This window comes from Epinephelus fuscoguttatus, linkage group LG16 (genome assembly GCF_011397635.1).
Source record: "Epinephelus fuscoguttatus linkage group LG16, E.fuscoguttatus.final_Chr_v1".
NCBI lineage: Eukaryota > Metazoa > Chordata > Actinopteri > Perciformes > Serranidae > Epinephelus > Epinephelus fuscoguttatus.
In genome coordinates, this window is record NC_064767.1 from 39,651,322 (window position 1) to 39,674,766 (window position 23,445).

The 23,445-nt window shown below is 39.2% G+C and overlaps 1 protein-coding gene across 1 annotated transcript in view; it reads left to right on the top strand.

Moving 5' to 3' along the window:
• atp6v1ba (ATPase, H+ transporting, lysosomal, V1 subunit B, member a) overlaps positions 1-23,229 on the top strand; it is a 114,354-nt gene extending 91,125 nt beyond the window's left edge. Inside the window, exons 10-14 of the mRNA XM_049601222.1 lie at positions 8,125-8,275; positions 9,878-9,960; positions 15,349-15,453; positions 17,338-17,467; positions 21,993-23,229. Coding sequence (XP_049457179.1) covers positions 8,125-8,275; positions 9,878-9,960; positions 15,349-15,453; positions 17,338-17,467; positions 21,993-22,135 — 612 coding nt within the window. The 3' untranslated portion in view covers positions 22,136-23,229. The remainder of the gene's footprint in view (positions 1-8,124; positions 8,276-9,877; positions 9,961-15,348; positions 15,454-17,337; positions 17,468-21,992) is intronic.
• Positions 23,230-23,445: the final 216 nt, after the last annotated feature.

A 23,445-nucleotide genomic window follows, 5' to 3' on the forward strand; every position in this document is an offset into this window, starting at 1 on the left:
CAACAAAGACAATACATATCCTTACAACATAAATTTGCAATAAAACCACACATATCCAACAATATAGAACAAAACAAAACAACACATATCCAACGACACATAACTACAACAAAACAACACATACAGTTACACATAAAAATACGTGCATACCTCTCATCTTTGATACATGAACCAAAAATGTATGTCTTTTAACTCAAAAAAGTTTGCTCTATAGCAGCTAAAAAGTTCATTAAACTAGGCTATATTAAAGTTTTTGATATTGCCAAGACATCCCATCTCTTTATATCTGCACTGTTTCCCTTAGTTTTCAACATAATCTTTGTTAGCAAATAATGATGTTTAAGGTACATTATAAAATTTCTTAAAATAATCCTTTTTTGAGATTTAAATATGAAGGCTTTTCCGAGCAGCACAATAGTATTTAACAGCATATTTTGTTCTTCTTGAAAACCCCAAATAATATTAATGGGGGGTAATGATAAAACAAGTCCTTGCTCGGATAACCAAACTGCCAGCTGATATTAAAAGAGAGCAACGTCTGGACAATACCAAAATAAATGCATAATGTCTTCCTCCTCATCTCCACAAAACACATCTCAACAAACACATCTACATGTATTGTCATCTGTTATTCTCCATATTTTAAGCATCTTTCTTGTTGCTCATATTTTATAGAAAATTTTTAAGTGAAAAACCCATAAAAGTTAAACAAAATGATTTATAAATGTTTCTAAAAAAGTTCAACCAAGAAAGCTGAGTATCAAAAATATTTTTCCAATATGCTTGAAAATAATATGGGTGAGCTACTTTTTTTTTGGAAGACACAAAGAAATTATACATGTCAGAATTAATCTTCCCTTGCCCCAACCATTTACAATTCTTAATACATGGGCGGCAAACACCTAAATCTTCCTGAGATTTTCCAACCTTTAATCGCCAAGACGACAGAATTGCATAGAGTAACTGCATATAGCTCAATTTTGAGCAAACATCCCCATATTTAGAAACTAACAATTCAAAAGTAAGAAATTCTCCTTCACTATTCACTAAATCATTAACAAAATAAATATAATTATCTAAAAATATTTGCCAATTAACAGGCTTTCTCTCTATACAGATATTTTCATTTAGCCATAACATCTGTTGTCTGATCTCTGATGAATTATTTGGCAGAAAAAACTGAAATTGAAGCCACAGAGACAGTGAATTTCTAAAAAAAAGATAGAAAGATTAGGAAAAAAAGTACTTAAGCGTACCATTGAGGCAGGGCATAATTGAAAGAATGGATATAATTTTCCAATCGATGGACCGCACTGAGCTAGAAATAGCTTGGATGAAAGCCACTCATGATTATTATATAATCATTGTATCCATGCAGCTTTTAAAGTAAAATCAAGTGCTGAAAGACTTTTTCAGGGTTCAACGCTAAGGTTTTTTTTTCACTTGCCCGGTCGGGCAAGTTGGTCAGAGATCTACTTGCCCAAAGTCAGTTTTTACTTGCCCTATAAAAATTGTTTTATAACAAAGACTGCAGTTATTTTTATGTTATGTAATCTTTATTCACACTGTATTTATTAATTAAAACAACATATGTCATGTATTGTAGCTTAATTCCTACACAAAAATGACAGTGTCAGGGCTTAAAGTGAAAAATTTGTCAATTGTTCTCCGTCTATAATTTTGCACCCTACTTGAGCCATGCCCACCTCTATTTATTTTTCACCCCTCTCTCCAGTTCTGCTGTATTAACACCGGATTTAATATATTTTGCTTCCATCTCTCTGCCCTGCTCTACTGTACTTCAACGCTACTTAGCTCTCTCTCTACTCTACCAGTAGACTACCACATCCAGCTGTTGCACAAAACGCACACAGCAGTGTTTCCCCTAGGATGGAGTTGTAGCAGCGGAGGTGAAGCACACGCATGAAAAATAATTTTCACATGCGTGAAACTTTTTTGTATGCTTGCAAAGCACAGCCTGCTGGGATGTTTCTATGTATCTACTGGCACCAGAAGGGCTCTTTAGGACTAAGTACATGCAGTACATGTGTGCACAGTAATGAACAGGTGAAATGTCTGTCTAGCTTACATATGAGGTGTCTCAAGATTTAGGAACATACAATTGTATTGAATATAATAAAAGTAAAAAGTCACTTGACATGCTGCTGTTTTGTGCTATGACACTATTTGAGTGTTGGAAGTTGTTATTTACGTGACAACGCCTGAATGCAACACAAGTTCAGCATGAGTGCCGTGCTGAGCTGCTGTGCGAGCAGCGTGTCTGTCTGTGCGTAACAGCAGTCTGTTGGTGGTTATTTACACACTGTCCATTTCAATAACTTTGTCAGCTGACAAACTGCACCGGGCTCGGGGTCAGGTTTGGTCAGGAAAATGAGGCCCGAGCCGCTTTAGCATGCTCACCTGTGTGTGTGGCGGAACTCCGCCGTGCACGATACAGAGAGCAGAGGAGAATTGTTAACGCGTGACCATGTAGAGACAGAAATGATATGATGGCATAACACCACAAATAGTATATTGTTATGTTATTATATGAAGTGTCCGCCGCGCAAAATAATATCAATGGGGGCTGTGGGCAGGACATTGTTACACAGCTGTGCCTGTGACTTCAGGCAGAGAGACCGCTGCATCAGAGCAGAAGAGCACGTTTTAAAATACATTTATTTTATCAATTAGTTATTAACTTTTACTATTTTTAGCAACTTGACCGATCGGGCAAGTGAGTTGTTAGTTTACATGCCCGACTGCGAGTTTTACTTGCCTCGGGCAATTGGGCAATCCTTATTGTTGAGCCCTGCTTTTTAATCCCAGGCCTCTATTCTCACGCATATTATACAAATAATTGCGTTTAATTTTGTCAGTTTTGCGGCTCCAAATGAAATTAAAAATTCTTTTTTCATACGTTTTTAAAAAAGTTGCATCAGGAGAAGGCAGAACCTGCAAAAGATAAGTAAATTGTTAAAGTGTCAGTGAATTAATTACAGTAATTTTTCCATAATTAGAGAGATATTTACCTCTCCAAGCCTGGAGAATTCTGTCCACTTTTTTAAGTTTTAGATCAAAATTAATTTTCACAAGAAGGTTTTTATCAGCTGGTATATATATTCCTAATAGGTTCACAAGGGCATCAGAGCATTTTATAGGGACCCTACAGGAAACTTGAAAATCTGTTGTCTTCAAAGATCCAATTTTAAGGATAGAGCATTTCTCATAATTTGGTTTCAATCCTGATAAAGAGGCAAAAAGATCTAATTCTTTTTTTTTTTCCTTCTTTTTTTTAAAGATATCTTTTGGGCATTTTTTGCCTTTAATGGACAGGACAGTTAAGTGTGAAAGGGGGAGAGAGAGAGAGAGAGGGGATGACATGCAGGAAAGGGCCACAGGCTGGACTCGAACCCAGGCCACTGCGGCAACAGCCTTGTACATGGGGCGCCTGCTCCCAGCATTTCCATTGAAAGAATAAATAAATATGCTGATAAAGGGCAGCCTTGTCTAACACCTTTAGAAAGTATAATTGTATCAGAAATGTATCCATTATTTATAATTCTACTACAAGGATTTTGATATAGCACATGGACCCATTTAATAAAGGTCTCACCTAAATTATAGATTTGCAAACACTGATAAATAAACTTCCACTTGATCATATCAAAAGCCTTCTCAAAATCAGCTATGAATATTAGACCAGGCAAATTTTCCTTGTCATAATATTCCAGTATTTCAAGGAGATGTCTAATACTATCACCTATAAATGGCCTTTCAAAAAACCTGTTTGATTAGGATTTATTAATGTTTGAATAACTTTTTTTAATCTAAGTGCCAAGCATTTAGCCAAAATGTGTGCATCGCAACACAGAAGTGTGAGGGGTCAACAGTTCTTTAATTTAACAGGATCTTTTGCCTGGCCTTCTGCATCGTGTTTTAGTAATAAGGAAATTAAACCTTCTTTCTGAGAATTAGACTGATGACCAACATCTAAAGAAAAGTTATAACAGGCAAGCAAATGATCCTTAATTTCAGTAAAAAAAAAAGTTATATAGACTTCGACTGGCATTCGATCTAGTCCTGGTGATTTTCCATTTTGAAATGAACATATAGCATCATCAACTCTTCCTCATTAATTGGGCCTTCACATAATATCTGTTGCGCATTAGTAAGTTTTGGATAAGGGTATAATTTCATATACTTAAACAAAGAAAAATTTGTAGACTGCAGTGTGTCATCATTAAAAATCCCTGTATAATACTCCATTAATGTTTTAATTATGTCATTTGTAGATGTAGTAATCGCTCCATCATTGTTCATAAGTTTTATTCTTCCCAGATATGTTTCTATTTTGAAGTTGCAAAAAATATTTATTACATTTTTCACCATACTCCATCCATGTTGCCTTACTTCTATATGTAATTCCCTTAATTTTACTTTGATAGAACCTCTCTAATTCTTTTTCTTTGTCATCTAGTAATTGCAGATCTTGGTCAGTACAATCAGATCTATTTTCATCCAAGCGATTTCTAATATTTTGCACATCATCTAACAATTTTTTTTTTCTCTGTTACAGGTTTGTTTATACTTGCATGCAGAATATTTTATAGCATGACCTCGAAATGCACATTTATATGTATCCCACATAATGTGTGGATTTGCTGAACCAGTATTAAAGGAAAAAAAATTCCAGGATAAATTGTCTTGTTTTAAGAATAAATGTCTCATCTTCCAGTAATGATTGATTAAACTTCCAATAACCTCTACCCCGTTAGCATTCGTAAAATTAAGTTTTAATATAATAAGATGATGGTCGGAATGAAATCTTTCAGCTATCGTTACTTGGCTAGTATTTGCAGTTAAAGAGAAAGAAATAAGAAAAAAAATCTATTCTACTAGCAGATGCATTCCTTCGCCAAGTATATCTAATTAGATCTGGATTCTTTATCCTCCAGATATCTACTAAGTCCATAAAGGACATCATAGGTGTAAGGGCATATCGCTATTGACCTTGATAGTCTCCTCCTCCACCAGCTCTATCCTTGGAAGGTTGGAGAGCAATATTATGGTCTCCTGTTTGAATTACAGGAATATCATAATGCTGAATCATACCGTATAAATTCTCAAAAAAAGAAAAAAAAAATAGGATCATTATTATTTGGAGCATATACATTAACCAAGCAAAAACATATTTTTTCAAGTTCAATATCTAAAATGATTATTCGACCATCCATATCACATTCTATCTTATGCACACAAAAATCTAGATGCTCTTTAAACAAAACCAAAATTCCTCTTTGATTTCTCAAACCATTTCCATCTTTCTTCATCTTCCTGAGTGGAGTGGAGTGGAGTGTGTTTCTTGTAGACCAGGGGTAGGCAACCTGTGGCTCCAGAGCCACATGTGGCTCTTTAGCCCCTGTCCAGTGGCTCCTTGAGCATTTGAGAAAAGAAGTCTATAGAAATTCATTCTATGAATCCCAATGTTGCTGAACCTCGATAGCAGTGGCTGGTTAGCTATGGATGCCAAATCCAAAAAAGTAAATTGAATAAAATAGAGAATGTAGTAGTGCATGGACAGATTTGTTTGCTCTCACTGCCAGCTCTGCAAAATTTAAGTACCAGATAATTATTTATAGTGCCCTGCACAGTATCCACCTTGTGGTAAAACATATTAACAAATGCTTATTTAGACCATAAGTATACGCTAATTTAGACTTAATAGGCTATTTACCTTGATTATAAGGCTCAAACATGTTTTGTGGCTCCACACAGATTTTTTTCAAATTATTTTTGGTCAAAAATGGCTCTTTTAATGGCACAGATTGCAGACCCCTGTTGTAGACATATCAAACTCTTTTTTGTCAGCTAACCAGGTAAATATTTCAATCCTTTTCATATCATTTGCCAATCCATTGCAATTATAACTGGCAGTACATAGGGAATCAATACTTAAGGATAAAAATAAATAAATAAAATATCTGCAAATAGAGCTTTATTACTAATCTTAGAGGCTCACCCCACACTTGTGTATCAATGTATGCACAAGCAAACACAGGACAACGACAAAAAATAAAAATAACAACATATAGCATTAGCTTACATTAAAAGACTACCAGCAGGCCAAGTCAGTGGCAAAAAAAGAAAAAGAAAATATACAAAGGGAGATAATTATAGATCTGTATCTTCAATCGCTCATCAATGTCCTGCATCAGCATCATCGGCTGGTAAGAAAAGCCAGGGTGTAACAGTTTTGTCTTTATATAGCTCACCGTCAATATATAGCTTGTCAGGAACAAGCCTTACCCTGCCTTTTCCTTTTTTCTTCGTTTTCTCCTTTCGGAAAATGGGAAGCAGTGCTCTCCTCCCGTCCACAATCTTGGTTGGAAACTGCTGACTGATGCCAAAAGGTTTCCCTTTCAGTGTTGGGCCCAGACTGAAGACCATATCTCTCTGTTTATAGTGCTCAAAGCATGCGATGACCCCTCTGGGTTTAGGCTGCATCACCACCTCTGTGAATAGGGGATTCCCTGCCGAGGCTGGGGATCTCCGTGTGCCCAGCCTGTGCGCTCTATGGAAGGTGATCTTCCGGACAGTTTCTCTGCTCATCCCCAGCGTATCCGTGAAAAAGTTTCTGAGCGCTTCCTCAGCAGTCTCATCCTTCTTCTCAGGGATCCCAGTGAAGATCAAATTATCTTGCACTGAGCGTGTCGTCATCTCCAACATCTTTTCTTTCATCTTGATATTTTCTTTGGAGATGTGGTTAACTGATGTCTCCAACTTCTTAACTTTTCCTCTCATAACTTCCACATCGTCGTGGGTTTGCTGCAGTAAATCCACAGTAGTTTGCACAGTGACTTTTAGATCCTTTATGTCATTTGCCAAAATGTCCAGCTTGTCAAGCTTCTTTAATTTCTCATTGATGCCGATCAGAATTTCCTCCATATTAATAGGTTTCATTTGTGGCAGGGCAAAAGGCGCAGATGAGTCCTCTGGACTGCTATCAAAGTCCCAAATTGCGCGGTTAGAAGGTGGTTCAAGTCTGCTCCGGTTTGAATTAAATGACCTGGGCGTGCTTGTTGAATCACCAGATGCCATCAAACAAAGGGAGAGACAATCTGGATTAAAATAACGCCGCCAGAAGATTGTATAGTCTTTTTTTTTTTTTTTTTTTACATTGAATAACGTCAAAAAGTGTCCGGAATCAGATCAGGGAGTTTAAATATGAATGACACCTTAGATCTCCTGTATTTTAAAAAGTTTGCCACCCGACATTACCTGCTGGCACACTCACTCACGCATGCGCACCAACATGTGTGGTGATCTTTCATTCTTCTCATTCTCGTTAATGTGTTTTCTTAAGAGCACCTCGAAGGATTTTTTTCAAATTTGGCACTAACGTCCAGTTTGACTTAAAAATGAACTGATTAGAATTTGGTGGTCAAAGGTTAAGGGTCAAGGTCACTGTGACCTCAAAAACATTTTATGTCCACAACTCAAGAATTCATACACTAATTATGACAAAATGTCACTCAAATGTCTTAAAGGATATAATGATTAAGTGATGATATTTTATGTCTAAAAGGTCAAAGGTCAGCTTAACTGTGACATCACAATATTCTACAAAATATTCTCCATTACTCAATGTCATATCTCAGGACCACAGGGGGAGACATTTGGTCAGATGCTGAATCAATCTTCTGTGCTTGTCAGGGGGAAGGTGAATGAAGCATCTGTGTTTTCACAGACATTGGTGTAAACAGAAAGTGCAACGTAACTGGTTTGCAGAGGCATACAGCCACACACACACACACACACACACACACACACACAGTTAGAGACTAGTTGGTGAACATGGTGAAACATAAGCAGCTGCAAAGCAGATATTCTCAGAAGCTGATGCAGACAGAAACTGAGCTAAAAGGGGAGTGAATGTTAGACTTAAGTTCATCAGGTTGACACAAACATGACTCCAAAGAATGATATGATTAACATGTTGTCAACTTCATAAAAATATAAAGAGAAATTAAATGTAATTTATAACAACCTCCTTTCCTTTATCTTATTCTTTTTACAGCTCTCATGTCGCCCTCTAAATCACCATTTACTCCTCACCTTTAGGTCTCTGCTGCCCGAGAGGAGGTGCCCGGCCGTAGAGGCTTTCCTGGCTACATGTACACTGATTTGGCCACCATCTACGAACGCGCCGGTCGAGTAGAGGGCAGAAATGGCTCCATCACCCAGATCCCTATTCTCACCATGCCCAATGATGGTGAGAGCAGCAACAATGGAACAAAAGCTTTCTTTGCTTTTACTGGGAACAAAATTACATCTTCAAAATTGTCAGCCTTGTAGGGAACGTAGATCTGGTGTTCTGCAGTCATGCAGATTGTACTTTTTGTATTTTCTGTCCTTAAATGCTGTCTCCTAAATCTCTTGGAAAGTCATTGTTTGAATTACTGCATCTCAAATGGACTGAGGAGACATTTTTGATGCCTGCAGTTACTATAGCAACATGTATGAAGGGCCTCCTCCTACCTAGTTGAACAAGAGTCCCCCATTACAGCATCACAGGGATGTGATTGTGTCGGCTTTTACTAAACACTGCTGGTGTTCCCAAGGGCTCTCGGGCTCTTGATTTAGGGTAAAGGTCTTTAAAATTGGAAGCTCACAGAAATCTGCTATATTTCTGTCATATGTATGACATGATTTTAATGCCTGCAAATCAGTGAGTGATTTGAACTGTGTCTCTGTTGTAGATGTTTTTTGCTGTGAATGTAAACTCAACTAAAGCTAATATATTGTGTTTACATTAACTGTACTGATTTATTTATCACATACATGATTATGTGGGGGATATGATGTAGGGCTGCACAATATTGGAAAAAACTGACATTGCGATTTTTTTTTAAAAAAAGTCAGTATATATTGCAATATTAAAAAATACAAGAAATAGTGGCGGGGCTTTTACTCACCACAACTGCAGAGGCTACCAGCTTCATTTGAAACAGACTACATTATAAAAGGCCGTTATTTATCATTCCCTCTGTATCTTTATATTTTTACTTTTTATCCGCTCCCTTTGCCTTGATAAAGTTAATGCATGGCGCCGTCATTTCAAACTCAACACTTCCTGAACTTGTTTCAAATTAAAAGCCCCTTATGACCTCGGCTGAGAGAATCCCTCCATTTTCTAAATCGGCTTTTATTGTGAATTATTTGTAGGAACTTGTTGTGGAGAAATCAGTGACTTTTATGTTTACGTACGGTACTTCAAATGTAGCTCCCGCCATCTGCTGGTGTTTTTTAGGTGACTACAACAACATTTCGGCTGGCACATGACACACAGTGACTCAAATGATAGTAAAAGTAATAAAAATAGGACAAGAATAACCCAATGACATCAGACACGTCGTGAAAGACGACCGGGGATAATTGGTGTGTACCATCATATAGTGTGTCATGTCTGTTGGCCATGTCACGGCACGATTTTATGACTCCACAATCGTGTAATGTGACAAAGTGAATTTCAGAACGGGCAGAAAAGTCGTGTAGTGTTTACCAGGCATAAATCCTCCTTTACGGTTTCTCCCTCTTGCATGTCGCTCATTTTCAGTGTGTGACTTGCAGCATGTGCATGAGAGGGGGAGGGGCTGCTCTTGTCAGAGAGGGAGAGACAGAGAGAGGCGAGTGGAGCTTCAGAGCTGCTTTTCTGAAGCAAAACAAAAGTTTACATGTTCTAAAAAAAAAGAGAAAACATCGCATGTCTGCGATGTCATTATCGCACATGCGCACATCGCGATGACGATGTTCAAACGATATATCATGCAGCCCTAATATGATTAAATTAAATACATTTTTGTGCCTCTAACAGACATCACCCATCCAATCCCTGATCTGACTGGATACATCACAGAGGGTCAAGTCTATGTTGACAGACAGCTGCACAACAGACAGGTATTCATTTCTCTAAAATATTCATCCAACCCAGGGCAAAGTGCTGGTACTTGTTCTTAAGTGAGATGGTTTCAATGTTAGCTTTAAATGAACATGTCATGTGTTGTAGTGGTCATTTTTGTGTGTATTTGCATATATAAATTAGCGATTACTGATCAAATGCTTACGTGTGTGGTTTTGGCAATCTAACCAGGTGACAAGAACCTATTGTGTGTATGAAAACTGAGGCATCACTAAATTCAACCACATTAAGATGCTTGACAATTCAATTGTAAACCATCTTCAGAAAGTATGAAACACTGGTCAGATTGGTTATGAGGTGTAGTATAATGATTGTGGCATTAACTGTTACATACAACAAATCCAGAAGGAGGTAGGAATGAAAGGATATTGACTTTTAAACATAATTTGACTCCATAAAGAGTGACAGGAGAGTGTGCTTATATTGGCTGAAGGAAACCCCTTTTCCACCAACGTGGAACCGGTTCCATTCTGGTACCCGCACTTAATTTTAAATCGTTCTGAGCATTTCGACCAAAATAAATTGGGTGTTGGGTTCATGTCTCTGTCACCCCTGATGACTTTGCACCCCTGTATTCTACAGGTTAGAAAGAAAGAAAGAAAGAAGAAAGCAACAATAGAGAAGTCAAGTGGAAAAAAGAGTGTGCAGTGGTCTCATTAGTAGTTGGTCCATGCCACAAATATCTGTAATAACAGAACAAAAGTTTGCAGGTAATCAGTGTAATCTGCAAGGTTTTTTTTTTGTTTGTTTGTTTTTTTTAAACAACTGTTTACTTCTGTTGTGCATTGTGCAACACCATTAATTACAATGGTGTTGTGCAAAACTGGTGGAAACTTAGGCTGGTTTGCTGAATACCACCAAGGTTCCTAGAATCCTGAAGGGAACCGCTTCAGGAACCGGAGCTAATTTGATGGAATAAAAGAAAGAGAGATGTGTATATGCAGATATATTTCTGCCAACCTCACAATGAGGTGTGCCTCACAGACTGAAAATGATTAAAATACAACATGCATTTCAGTTTCATGTCTTTCCTTCAGTCCATGTAAGCACATTCTCCCTTTCACTGTTTATGGAGTCAAATTGTGTCAGTATCCTTTCATTCCTACCCCAAGTATTTGTAAGTGGCAATTAACGCTATACTCATTATACTACACCCTATAACCAGGCTGATTCCTGGACAGAACTCACGATTGTGTATAATCCAGTTAGGGGAGAAAGGTCAGCTGACATACCTTGACATTCAGATCAACCTCCGATGTGGATTTTACCTGTGTCACTGTGTCATACTGAGCTGGGTAACAGTTGGAATTGCCTGTGATTTCAATTCACATGATCCCAGAACTATGTTGCATGCAAGACTTGTTTCAACATGAGATTGTGCACTATTGCAGTGCAGTGGAAAGGTCTGTCCAAATCTGTTGCCACCCTGACAGTTAGAGAAACAAAATAAAACTGGGTTGTACAATTTTTTTTTTCTAATTAGAATTTGTTACATACAGTGCTAGATGAACACAGTGTTTCCGAGTAATATTTTGCACAAAGCACAGGGTTTTCTGACTTGTGCACAACTCAACCTTGGTCAAAATTCTCCATCCATTATACCATGGAGCATGTTAGCCTATGCCGAGTTTACACCACGCGACTTTTGAAGTTGTTGAACCAACTGGTGTCAGAGGTCCAGACATTATAAGCTCTTTTACCAGGAGAGGTGCCTGATGAGTATGTCAAGTGATGTGTGGGTTGACCCACAACATAGTGCAGGTGCTTACTGAAAAGGGAAATTCAACTGTCCAGTAGCTTATAAAAAAAAAAAAAAAACAACAACCATACTTCCCCTCATCATCAGTGGTATTAATTAAAATAGACACAAAATAAGTTAAAATAAGTGCATAAATAGAAATTAAAGATCAAATTAAAATTAAAATAAGATTGCGTATTCCACAGTCCAGTCCAGCTGTGGCTAATGTGATTTGTGCGAATGTGTGTGTGACTAGATTCAGGAGGTGTTAAACAGTCTTATTACGGTGGGGACAAGGGATCTCTTGAAACGCTCTGTTCTGCAACGCAGTGAGATGAGTAGACTGCTGCAGCTGCTCCTCTGTCGCTCTAGGAGGCTGTGAAGAGGGTGTCTGTTATTGTTCGTTATAGCTTTCAGTTAGGCTATTAGGCTAATAGCTTACTGAAGCACTGCGTGCAATAGTCCACCTTCCACCTTCTCTTCCCCTCTCTATAGCCCCTTTTAAGCTGCCTTTTCACAGCAGGAATTTTACGCCATTATGCTGCCTTGCTGTTCTTTATAAAAGGTACAATCGCCGAAATGAGGGAACAGAGTTCTCTCACCTTTAAGCTGGCATTGAAGGTAGTAACAGCACCGAAAAAACGTATGTATAAACGGGACAGCCAGCAGGACGGGTTCATGGGTGGCACAGGTTTGACTTTTGACAGCCTGATATGTTTGTGACCCACTGCTGGTAGACTTAAAAAGTAGCTGATAGAAGTTAACATTTAACTCAAAGGCTAAATGTCCACAAATTAGGAAAACACTGATATCCAGGATCTTCAAGCAGAGGACAAGATTAGTGGCCATATAACAGGGACAATAAATTATTGTGGTTAACATTTTAATGACGTTGTTTATAAAGCGCTGCCAATGCGTATGTTACATGTCACACAAGAGGCCAACACTGTTGTGTTGTGTGCTGACATGCTGTCTAAAATCAAACACTGGAACAGAATGATGCCACCGTTGTTTGGTTCTGTGTAAAAACGCCAAGGAGGCATAAAGAGACTTCGTAGCGTCTCTATAGTGTGTAAAAAGAGTTTGTGGTTCTGGCAACAAAGAATCATGTATTGCAGTTAAACAGAATGCTTTCAATTCAAATAAACACAAGAAGTTTGTGCTCTGGAGAAAGGATCAGCACTCAGTGAATAACCTCCTAAACCCTATGATAAGCTATTATGGCAAGGCTTAACTATACAGACCAGTGAGCAGTGATAACTAACATGTCTTTGGGGCCATCGGGTGGGAACCTCCTTTCACCAGTGTTTTGTCTAGTTGGTCCCACGACACTTCCAGGAGGCTAGACAGTGATCTCTGGCGTCCCAGTGACGCTCCCCTAATGCCAGGTCTTACTGCTCCCCGCACCAACCCAATAACCTCCTTTACTTTACATTGCACATTGCTTTCTCAGCCCAAATAGCACTGCCATCTTCAACCAAAGCCAGGCTCTGTACATGCGAGCTCCAGGTAGAAACAGTGCTGATACTACCTTTCCTAGCACATTCACCATACTCTATTTCACACGCTACATAGCATAACTCCAATATAAGCTAAAGTAGATAGATAAACTCACAGGATCAGCAAACACACTCACCTTGCAGCATGGTCTCAAACAAAATGGATTCAAATACGCCACTCCCATGCTTAAATAACCTTCTTCTTCCTGGATTTCCTCCTGAGAGGACTGATTGGTGGATCTCTCCACCTGATCTCAAGGAGTTATGTACTCTGCTTAGTAGTTCTGCTAGTAAGTGCTAAGTACTAAGTGCTCCCCGCACTAACCCAGTAACCTCCTTTACCTTACTTAAACATGGCTTTCTCAGCCCTAACAGCACTGCCACCTTCAACCAAACCCAGGCTCCGTACATGCGAGCCCCATGTAAAAACAGTGCTGATACTACCTTTCCTAGCACATTCACCAAACTCTGTTTCACACACTACATAGCATAACTCCAATATAAGCTGAAGTTAAAGGAGATAAATAAACTTACAGGATCAGCAAACACACGCACCTTGCAGCATGGTCTCAAATAAAAGGGATTCAAATAGGCCACTTCCACACTTAAATAACCTTCCTCTTCCTGGATTTCCTCCTGAGAGGAAGTGGATCTCTCCACCTGATCTCAAGGAGTTATGTACCCTGCTTAATTGTTCCTCCTGCTGGCCCCCAACTGACATTATTTCTTCTCTTATATATAAACTGGCTGGCTCTGACTGCTTCATCTGACATTTCCCTCACTGTCTTCCTCAAACTCTGTCCCCACACTCCGAGTTCCCCCAGGAGCGAGACAGCTGATCTTGCTATGAATCCCCTACACCCCACTTCCACTGGACAAATCCTAGTTTTCCATCCTCGCTGCTCAGCTTCTGCTCCTAAGTCTGTATATCCAAGCTTTTTTCTTTCATAGGCTTCTTCCACTGAGTCTTCCCAAGGAACTGTCAGCTCAGTGAAATAAACTATCCATTGACTCAGTGACCACAACACTATGTCAGGCCTCTGCTTGGTACAAACTATTTCCTGGGGAACAACAAGCTTTCCCCCTAAATCTACTTGCATTTCCCATTCCCATTTGGTTGGATTTGGACCCATACTCCTTTGGGCTAGAATAGCCCAAATTGCAAACACCACAACTTCAACTTTCCTTGAAGTTCTGATTTATCTATTCTATCCAATCCTTCCGCCACATCTTTTCTAAATTTCACCACCTGTTCCTCATCATTCAACTCTACATTGTACCACCTACCTAAGCTCTTTACTGACTTTTCCCTAATTGTTGGGATTTCCTCATCAACCTGGGGTTATTCTTGTTTTCTTCTATTAATGCTGAGTAATAGTTTGCTCTGGCATTGTGGAGGCCCCTCTTATAAGTTTTGAGACTGTCTGCCCAGATTAAACGAGATTCTTCCAGTTTGGTTAATCGCCAATTCCTTTCAAATTTTCGCGATATTTGTTTACGGGTTTGAGAGTTATACCAAGGAGCGAACTTTGTTAACTTCTTTTTAAAAGGAGCTACAGAGTTGAGTGTTGTTCGCAGCGAGCCTACGGCGCTATCGACAAAATGATCAATTCGGGAGAGGTTAAAGTCGGTACAGGAAACTTCTGTTACTGAAGGACTTGGTATTGAATTTAACAACGGAGTAATCATTTCCTTAAATTTTGCGACAGTACTATCTGATAAACATCTAGTATAGTAACTGCTGCTGAGTGGTGTGTAATCGAGTAAAAAGAAATCAAAAGTAATCAGATAATGATCCGATAGCGAGGGATTCTGTGGAAAGACTTTTAGGTTATCAATTTCAATTCCATACGTCAGGACTAGATCGAGGGTATGGTTAAAACAATGAGTGGGTTCATGTACACCCTGACTGAAGCCAGTGGAGTCTAATAATGAGATAAACGCGGAAGTCAGGGAGTCCACATAATTATGACAAAGTGTATAGATGTCTCCACTGAGAAAAAAACAGTTTCTGTCATTACATTGTTTTTGTAACCTCTTAAGCTACAATAAAATAGTTTTTTATTGGCAAAGTTTACATTTTGCATTATCAGTACGTATAATCAGACAATCTGATACTTGTGTTTCAGATCTACCCACCCATAAATGTGTTGCCCTCACTGTCCCGTCTGATGAAGTCGGCCATCGGTGAGGGGATGACCAGGAAGGACCACGCTGACGTTTCAAACCAGCTGGTAACAAATCTCATCTGTTGTAATCCTGTCTCTGTAAGCTGACTGAATGTTTTCCCCTCTGAATAAAAGTGTGCTAAATAACTAACAGCATTGACAAGGATCTTATACTGCGAGGGAAGTCATAATATTCATCAAGACCACATGACGTCACAGTGTTTTCACGCTGCCATATTTGTGTCCGCTCACAGCAGTCAGGTCACAGGTCACAGCGTTGTCACGTTACCAAAACAAGTAGAGTAGGAGGAAAATCAGCAACAGACTGAAAATGTATGTTACTTGAAGGATGCCAGGAATATGTTGTGCTGTTGGCTGTGATACTAGTCGACAAAGAAACCCCGGACTGCAGTTTTATTTCATCCCAAAGGATGTAGATGGCAGAATAAATGGTTGGCTGCGATAAGAAGAGACCACTGGCAGCCAACAGCTAACGTTAACTCCAGGTTGTGCAGTCAACACTTCGTGTCCGGTAAGTCCTCAACTCTATCTAATTTTTATTTTAGTCTTTGACAACCCCTTACAAAACACGCAAAACATAATTAACTTCAGATGCCATATGATTAACGCCGAAAGCCAGATACTACGTTACCTAACATGATGTTAGCTACCTCAGTGGAGATTCACATTGTCTTATGCTAACGTTAGCTAACGTTATCTGATTACGGTACACTCAAAAGCTTGTGGTTTGAGCTGATGTCAGTCACTAATTAACTATTATTCATACCTACTCTTGTCGTGGTGTGGGTCCTTAAATATAATACACACTCACCGGCCACTTCTTTAGGTAACACTTGTGCGGTCTAATGCAATCCAATCCATTGGTTATGTCATAAATGCTATTTTTACGAAGCTTATACATTTTGGGTTTTTGTTGACATTGTCAAAAAGGTGATAATTATACATTATGTTTATTATAGAGGTCATAGTGGATGGTGCTGGTATACTGGAGTGCATTATATTGTGCGGTGTTCTCATAATTTTGCCCAATCCATTAACATATATTGAGGGGGACAAAATATTAGGAACACTTTAATATATTACACTCCAGTACGCCAGCACCACCCAGTACAACCTTAATGATAAACATAAAGTTTAATTATCACCTTTCTGACAATGTCAACAAAAACTGAAAATGTAAAAAGCTTCATAAAGTAGAACGTATGACAGAGCTATTGGATTAGATTGCACGGGTGGACCTAATGAAGTGGCCGGTGGACGGACGGATGGACACACACACACACACACACAGCATGTTGCAGAGGTTAGCGGACAAAATACTGTTGAGGGTAGTAAATATGGGTCAATTCAATCAATCAATTTTATTTATACAGCCCAATAGTAATGTGACAATAGTCATATGTGTATAATAACAGTAGAAGTATGACTAATGACTAATGATGGCAGCAGCAGCAGGAGGCATCTGGCAGGACCACGGCAGCAGCACAACCACACACGTCACGCTGTCCAGGCACCGCTGCGATATGAGTTAATCTGAGAGACAGTGGAGCACAAAGGCTCCGGAGAAGAAGCCGAGTTAGTGACATCCAGAATGGCCGAGTTAGCAAGATGCAGTAATAGAATACGAGAGAGAGAGAGAGAGAGAGAGAGAGAGAGAGAGAGAGAGAGAGAGAGAAGAAGAAGAAGAAGGTCGCGACTAATAATGGAAATTTTTAACAAATATCGTTGTCTCTCTGTCTCGTTTAAGTGTGAGGTGTGTACTGCCATAGCGAAACTTAGGGGTATGGTCAAATCGGACACAAATATGGCGGCGGTCTCGTCAACGTGACGTCACTGGTACCCATGAATACAGACATTTGATGACAGTTCATTTTAACCATCTTATGATTTATCATCATACTTAATAATTATGTCTGTCCTTGTCTCCAGTATGCCTGTTATGCCATTGGTAAGGATGTCCAGGCTATGAAGGCTGTGGTGGGAGAAGAGGCCCTTACCTCTGATGACCTGCTCTATCTTGAGTTCCTACAGAAGTTTGAGAAGAACTTCATTGCTCAGGGTAAGAAGATGCTAAAGGAACAATTTACACATTTGTAACCTTGTTTCCATGGATTAGCTACAGAGGTACAGAGGGTGGCAACCACAGCTAATATGTTTCATCTGCCCCTTCATAAAGGCAGCTATTATTCACTCCCTGTTTGTTAGCAGATTAATCAGTTGACAGAAAATTAATCATCAGCTATTTTTAGAAATTATTAATCATGGCATTTTAAGCAAAATGTCAAACTTTTTCTGGTTCATGCTTCTCAAATGTGAGAGTTTGCTGCTTTTCTGGGTTACTGGCTTTTGTCTGTTGGTCAGAAAAAGCTTGCAGTCTGATTGAAGACGTCAGCTTGATTTCCAGAAACTTCTGATGGGCATTTTTTACCATATTTGAATCATTTTAAAGACTAAATGATTGAATGTAGATACATTGATAATGTAAACAGTTAGTTGCAATTGTAAGGTATTGGTACCTGTCAGTGTTTGCAAACAAGCAAACTGACTTCTTTATGTAGGCAGATGTGTGAAAAAGCTTGTGCTCTCTGCAAACACAGCCCAAACAGTGAGTTCACTACTCACTACTCACTTCATGCGAAAGTTGAGGTGTTTTATTCAGGTAGTGTAGGACCGAGACGAAACTGATTTAGTACTTAGTAATAATATAATATTCCTCTCTGGAACTGATTGGACTGTTCACTGCTTTCAGCAGTGCAGCAGTAAAACTGTCATTTATGCAGAACATATTGTTCAGCATGGGGAAAAGTGATGTGAGCAAACAGAACCTTTACTTCACAGTGTTTATTAAGGAAATTCAGTAGTGGGAATGAGGACAGTGCAAGTGGGCTCTTGTGACTTGAAGTATGTCACTGTCGGTATTTCACAGTCTTTTCATAAAAATAGGCAGTTTGTGCAGTAGCAAGGTGCAAATACTTTTGAAATTGTTGCTACAGGACCAGAAAAAAACAGAGGAAAAGGACTGGGGCTTTCGCTTTTGCTCAAGAGATAGAAAACCTACAACTACCAGAACGCAGTGTGTGCACCAGACCAATACAGGCTCCTGCTGGTGGGTCACATAATGTGAGCTTTGCCATTTTGACATAGGAAACAATATGGCAGCTGTCTGGTAACAAACAATCTCAAATTACAATTAAACAGCACACTAAAATATGTTTCCGGAAACATTTGAGGAGAGAAATAGGCAACACATTAACAGAATATTTCATATTTGATCAGGACTGCTTAGTTTTACAGTTTAGCTTAGTTTTACAGTACATCTGAGTTTAAGAGAAAGGGGTGGGTCTCTTGCTTGACCCGCCTCTATATTCTTTGTGTGTGTGTGTGTGTGTGTGTGTGTGTGCGCGCGCGCGTCTTGCATAGTCTAGACCTCCTTTATCGTAAATGTTTTGCACTGTAGTTACTACATTTCTGTGAAATGTTACTGTTTACATCTATGCTTACTGACTTTGACTGCATATACTACACATTGTGTGACCTGCTGTTGTTCCTGTTTCAAGTAAATCCACAGTAGCCTTTACATGTTTAATTATCTCATAGAAATCAGATCAAAATAGATGTTTGGTCTGAAGTAATGCTGAAACTAACCAACAGTAGGATTTTTTGCTCATCCATTACAGACAGTATATTGCTTTGAAAGATGATGGTTGATGTGGCATTCACATTGTATTTTGTGTTTTATGTTTGTCCCTGGGAAATGTTGATCTGTGTATGTTTCTTCTTTGTAGCTAAAGAATAGCTGACCTTTTCTTTCTACAAGGAGTGACTAAATAAAGCTCAGTGTTGTAATGGTTTAATTGTCTTGGTAGACACCGTACATCCACAGCTGTATTTCCTCCTTTGAACACTGATGAATTCCACAGGAGAAAAAGGCATCATAGCAAGATAAAATGGGATGTGGAGAGAGAAATATCTTCAGCCATCCTCCCTCTGACACACTGTATCTAAACAAGTTTCAGTACACGCCTCTTGATCTGTGTTGAAATACCCAGTTTTCAGATCAGATCAGGATTTAATCCAATCCGGCCAGGATAATCCTATCAGATCACTTTGAAATACTGGGCTCTGGTGATCATGTAGTATGGACACTTGGGAGCACCAAAATGGGAAATTACCAGCTTCTCAAACAAGGTGATTAAGACAAGCTTATCATACTCTAATTTTTGCCCTCTGTGAGATAAGTTAAACAGTTAAATGTCCCTGAGACGTATTTTGAAGTTTTCTTGTACTGTTATTGGGTCATTGGTGTTTGGATGCATCATGGTGCTCTCTTTCATCCAGAGATTCTCAGCCCTATATTGTACCAAATATTACATTCAGTACAGGCTCTGTAGTGTCCTCCACCTAATGTTGGCAATTACAGAGGAGGTCTTGCTCACTACATGGTAACCTGACCATGACAAAAGAAAGAAAATGAAATCTTAAAATCTCAAACTATATCCTCGATCAGAAATTGTTGACATTATGTCACAAACAATTTGAGTTTGCTAATAAAAGCTGTTGGTATGTTGCCCTTGAAGCAAACAGAGCTGACTGTATGTCTTGGGATTCATCAGAATTTGACAAATGGCAGCAAAACATTTTTCTAGTTTTGATGAATCACCAAACTTCAACAAAAGAAACCCAAAAAAGCACATGGTGACCTCTGACAGTATTCTGACCACTAGTGAGTCAGTCAATCAATCAGTTTTATTTATAAAGCCCAATACCACAAATAACAATTTCCCTCAGAGGGCTTTACAGCATATGACATCCCTCTGTCCTTTGGAAAAGGAACAACGGGGAAGAAAAATGTTGGAAACCTCAGGAAGAGCAACTGAGGAGGGATCCCTCTTCCAGGAAGGACAGACGTGCAATAGATGACGTACAGAACAGATCAACATAATAAATTAACAATAATCCGTATACAAAATGATACATAAAGAGAGACAGAGAGAGATGCAAGACAGACAGTAGTGACAGTAGCTTACAACAACATTAATTTAAGTAATAATTATAATTATAATAATTATAATTACGGCTATTGCGGTACAATATGTTGTTTGTATATATTAATATCTGATAGTATACATATGTGACAATAATAATCATATGTGTATTATAATAGTAGTAGAAGTATGACTAATGATAACAGCAGCAGTAGGAGGCATTAGGCAGGACCACGGCAGTAGCACAACCACACACGTCACACCATCCAGGCACAGCTGCGATATAAGTTAACCTGCCAGACAGTGGAGCACAAAGTGTCTGGAAAAGAAGCCGAGTTAGTGATATACAGGAGAGCCGAGTTAGCGAGATGCAGTAACAGGACATGAGTGTTAGCAAAGGAGAGAGAGAGCGAGAAGGAGAGGAGGTGCCCAGTGTATTATAGGAGGATCCTGGCAGACTAGGCCTAAGTCAGCCTAACTAGGGGCTGGTCCAAGGCAAGCCTGAGCCAGCCCTAACTATGTGCTTTATCAAAAAGTAAAGTCTTAAATCTAGTCTTAAATCAGGAAATGGTGTCTGCCTTCCGGACCAAGTGAGTAACTTCTACCCAGCCTATTCTCAGGTAGTTGGGGGTTAGGAGATGGTCTTAAAAGATGCATCAGTCTTTTTATGTCTCCTCACCAGAGATAGCCATGGAAAAACGCATAATGTCTTCAGGTTTTTAATCCATCCCATTCTTGTGAACACAATATCTAAAGAACACCTTGAGGGAATTTATTTGGCACAAATGTCCACTTCAACACTCAACAGTGAACTTATAAGTTTTTGGTGGTCAGAGGTCAAGATCACTGACCATGCATCCGTCTCCTTCTTGTGAAGCCATATCTCAAGAAGGCCTTGAGGGGTTTTTCTCAAATTTGGCACAAATAGCCAGCAAGAATGAACTGATGAGAATTTGGTGGTCAAAGGTCACTGTGACCTCACAAAACATGTTTTGGGCTATAATTCAAGAATTTATTGACTAATCATGGGGAAATTTATTAGGATAAAATGAGGAAATTTATTAGGATAAAATGATGGCGTGTTAAAAAGGTCAAAGGTAAGCCTCACTGTGACATCATAATCATTCTTGCCATTACTCATTGTCATAACTCAGTAACAGAAGGGGAGACATTTGGTCAGATACTGAATTGGTGAATAACCTTGAAACTGTGCTGATTGTATGGATCTTCTGTACTGTTGGTGAGAAGATGTCTGTGAAGCATCCTTGTTTTCACAGGCATGGATGGAAACTGTAAGATTAACTTCTGTGTCTGTTTCTTGTGGAAGTAAGCTTAAAATAAATATTTGTCTTAACCATTCTGTGTGATGTCACTGTTGTGTACACAGTGGTAAAAAATGTACTTACAGCAGCTTTCCTAGTAAAGTCTCTTCCCCTATGGTCCATTTTCAGGAACAGTTTTTGCTTCTTCTTTTTTTTTTCCTTTTTTTTTTTTTTTTAAGCTTATGTACAGTATAGAGTTTTTGTGCATCACTCAGCCCCTGTGATATCATGTTGAGATTCTAACCAGCACCACTATGGCCCCTCTTGTCTCCCTCAGGCCCGTATGACAACAGGACAGTGTATGAAACCCTGGACATTGGCTGGCAGCTGCTCCGAATCTTCCCCAAAGAGATGCTTAAGAGGATTCCTCAGAGCACCTTGGCTGAATTTTATCCCAGGGAATCTGCCGCCCGTCACTGAGGCACACTAAGAGATGCCCTGGTTCTATCCCCACTCACCTTTTACCCACCATCCTCCTCTCCTTTTATTCCTCACTCTCACCCTACAGTCCTGCACCTCTGGGGGCCTGGACAGAGGTATTGTCAAGCCTTCACCTATCCCAAAGCTCACCTCCTCTTTATTATTACCTTCAGTTAACTTTCTTCTAATGACTCAAGTCACCCCAACACCACCCCCAAATCCCTCCCCTGGGTAAGAACAGGGCAATAATCTCCCCCTCCTTTAGGTGTACTGTAGCGTATATGTGTCCAGGAGTTGTATATGGAAAGTTTCTGTGGCTGTAATGTCTACCCCTTGATTGCAAAAAAGTGAACATATCCTTAAATTATAGATGAGTGCTTATTTATTGAGGTGTGCTACTGCTGGATCCCACCCTTTTTTTTTTTTAAGAAATGCTATGTAATGTCCACCTCCCACTAAAAACAAGAGCTCTCCAACTGAAGAAAGTAGAGCAGGGTTTAAAATACAAGCAGAGAAGTTCATTAAGTTTTTATTGAGACTGTCACATGTTGATTCAACTTCTAACTAACAGGCAAGGCACACTTTTTATGAATAGGTTCAGAGCAACAGGAGCTTCCCGTTTCACAGAGTGAACATTGGTATTTACCTGAGGTTGGTTTTATAGTCGAGTACTTCTCTCACTTTATCCATGCCCTATGTGTTGTTTAATTGGCAACTGCTGTATTTTTTTCATGTTGGTGGCTTCAGGGTGGCCATTGCTCAGATTTGCTCATTTCACCATCATCAGCAAGCTAAGGAAAGCATCCTTAGAAACGAGACAAACTTGGACAATAAGCAGAGTTCAGATGTTTACTGTATGTTTCCCACAGTACCTTGACTCTTTCTTCCCTCCTTTGGACCCTCTTACTTCCTCTTCCTACTCTGGAAAGAATACAGTGGATGTTTACATTATTTCTGTTTTGTTTGATTTGTGTTGCAACAGATGAGTATATAAGATTATATAAAACATTCCCATGTGTCTGCATAAACTAATTGTGAATCAATAATGGTTTTGTGAGGTAATGTGTCAATGAATAAATTCAATCATAAGAGTATGCTGTCTCATTTCTATCCCCCTTTCATACAACACCTCCATCACATCAGCAGCACCCATCAGCCGCAGAGCTGTGAGGGTAGTGACATGTAACACAGCAGCGTCTGTCTTTAGTGTGACATACAACATACGCGTGAGCTGCACTTTATAAATAAAAACAATGATATTAACATGGCAGTAATCATTTGTAGTCACTGTTATATGGCAGCTGATCTGG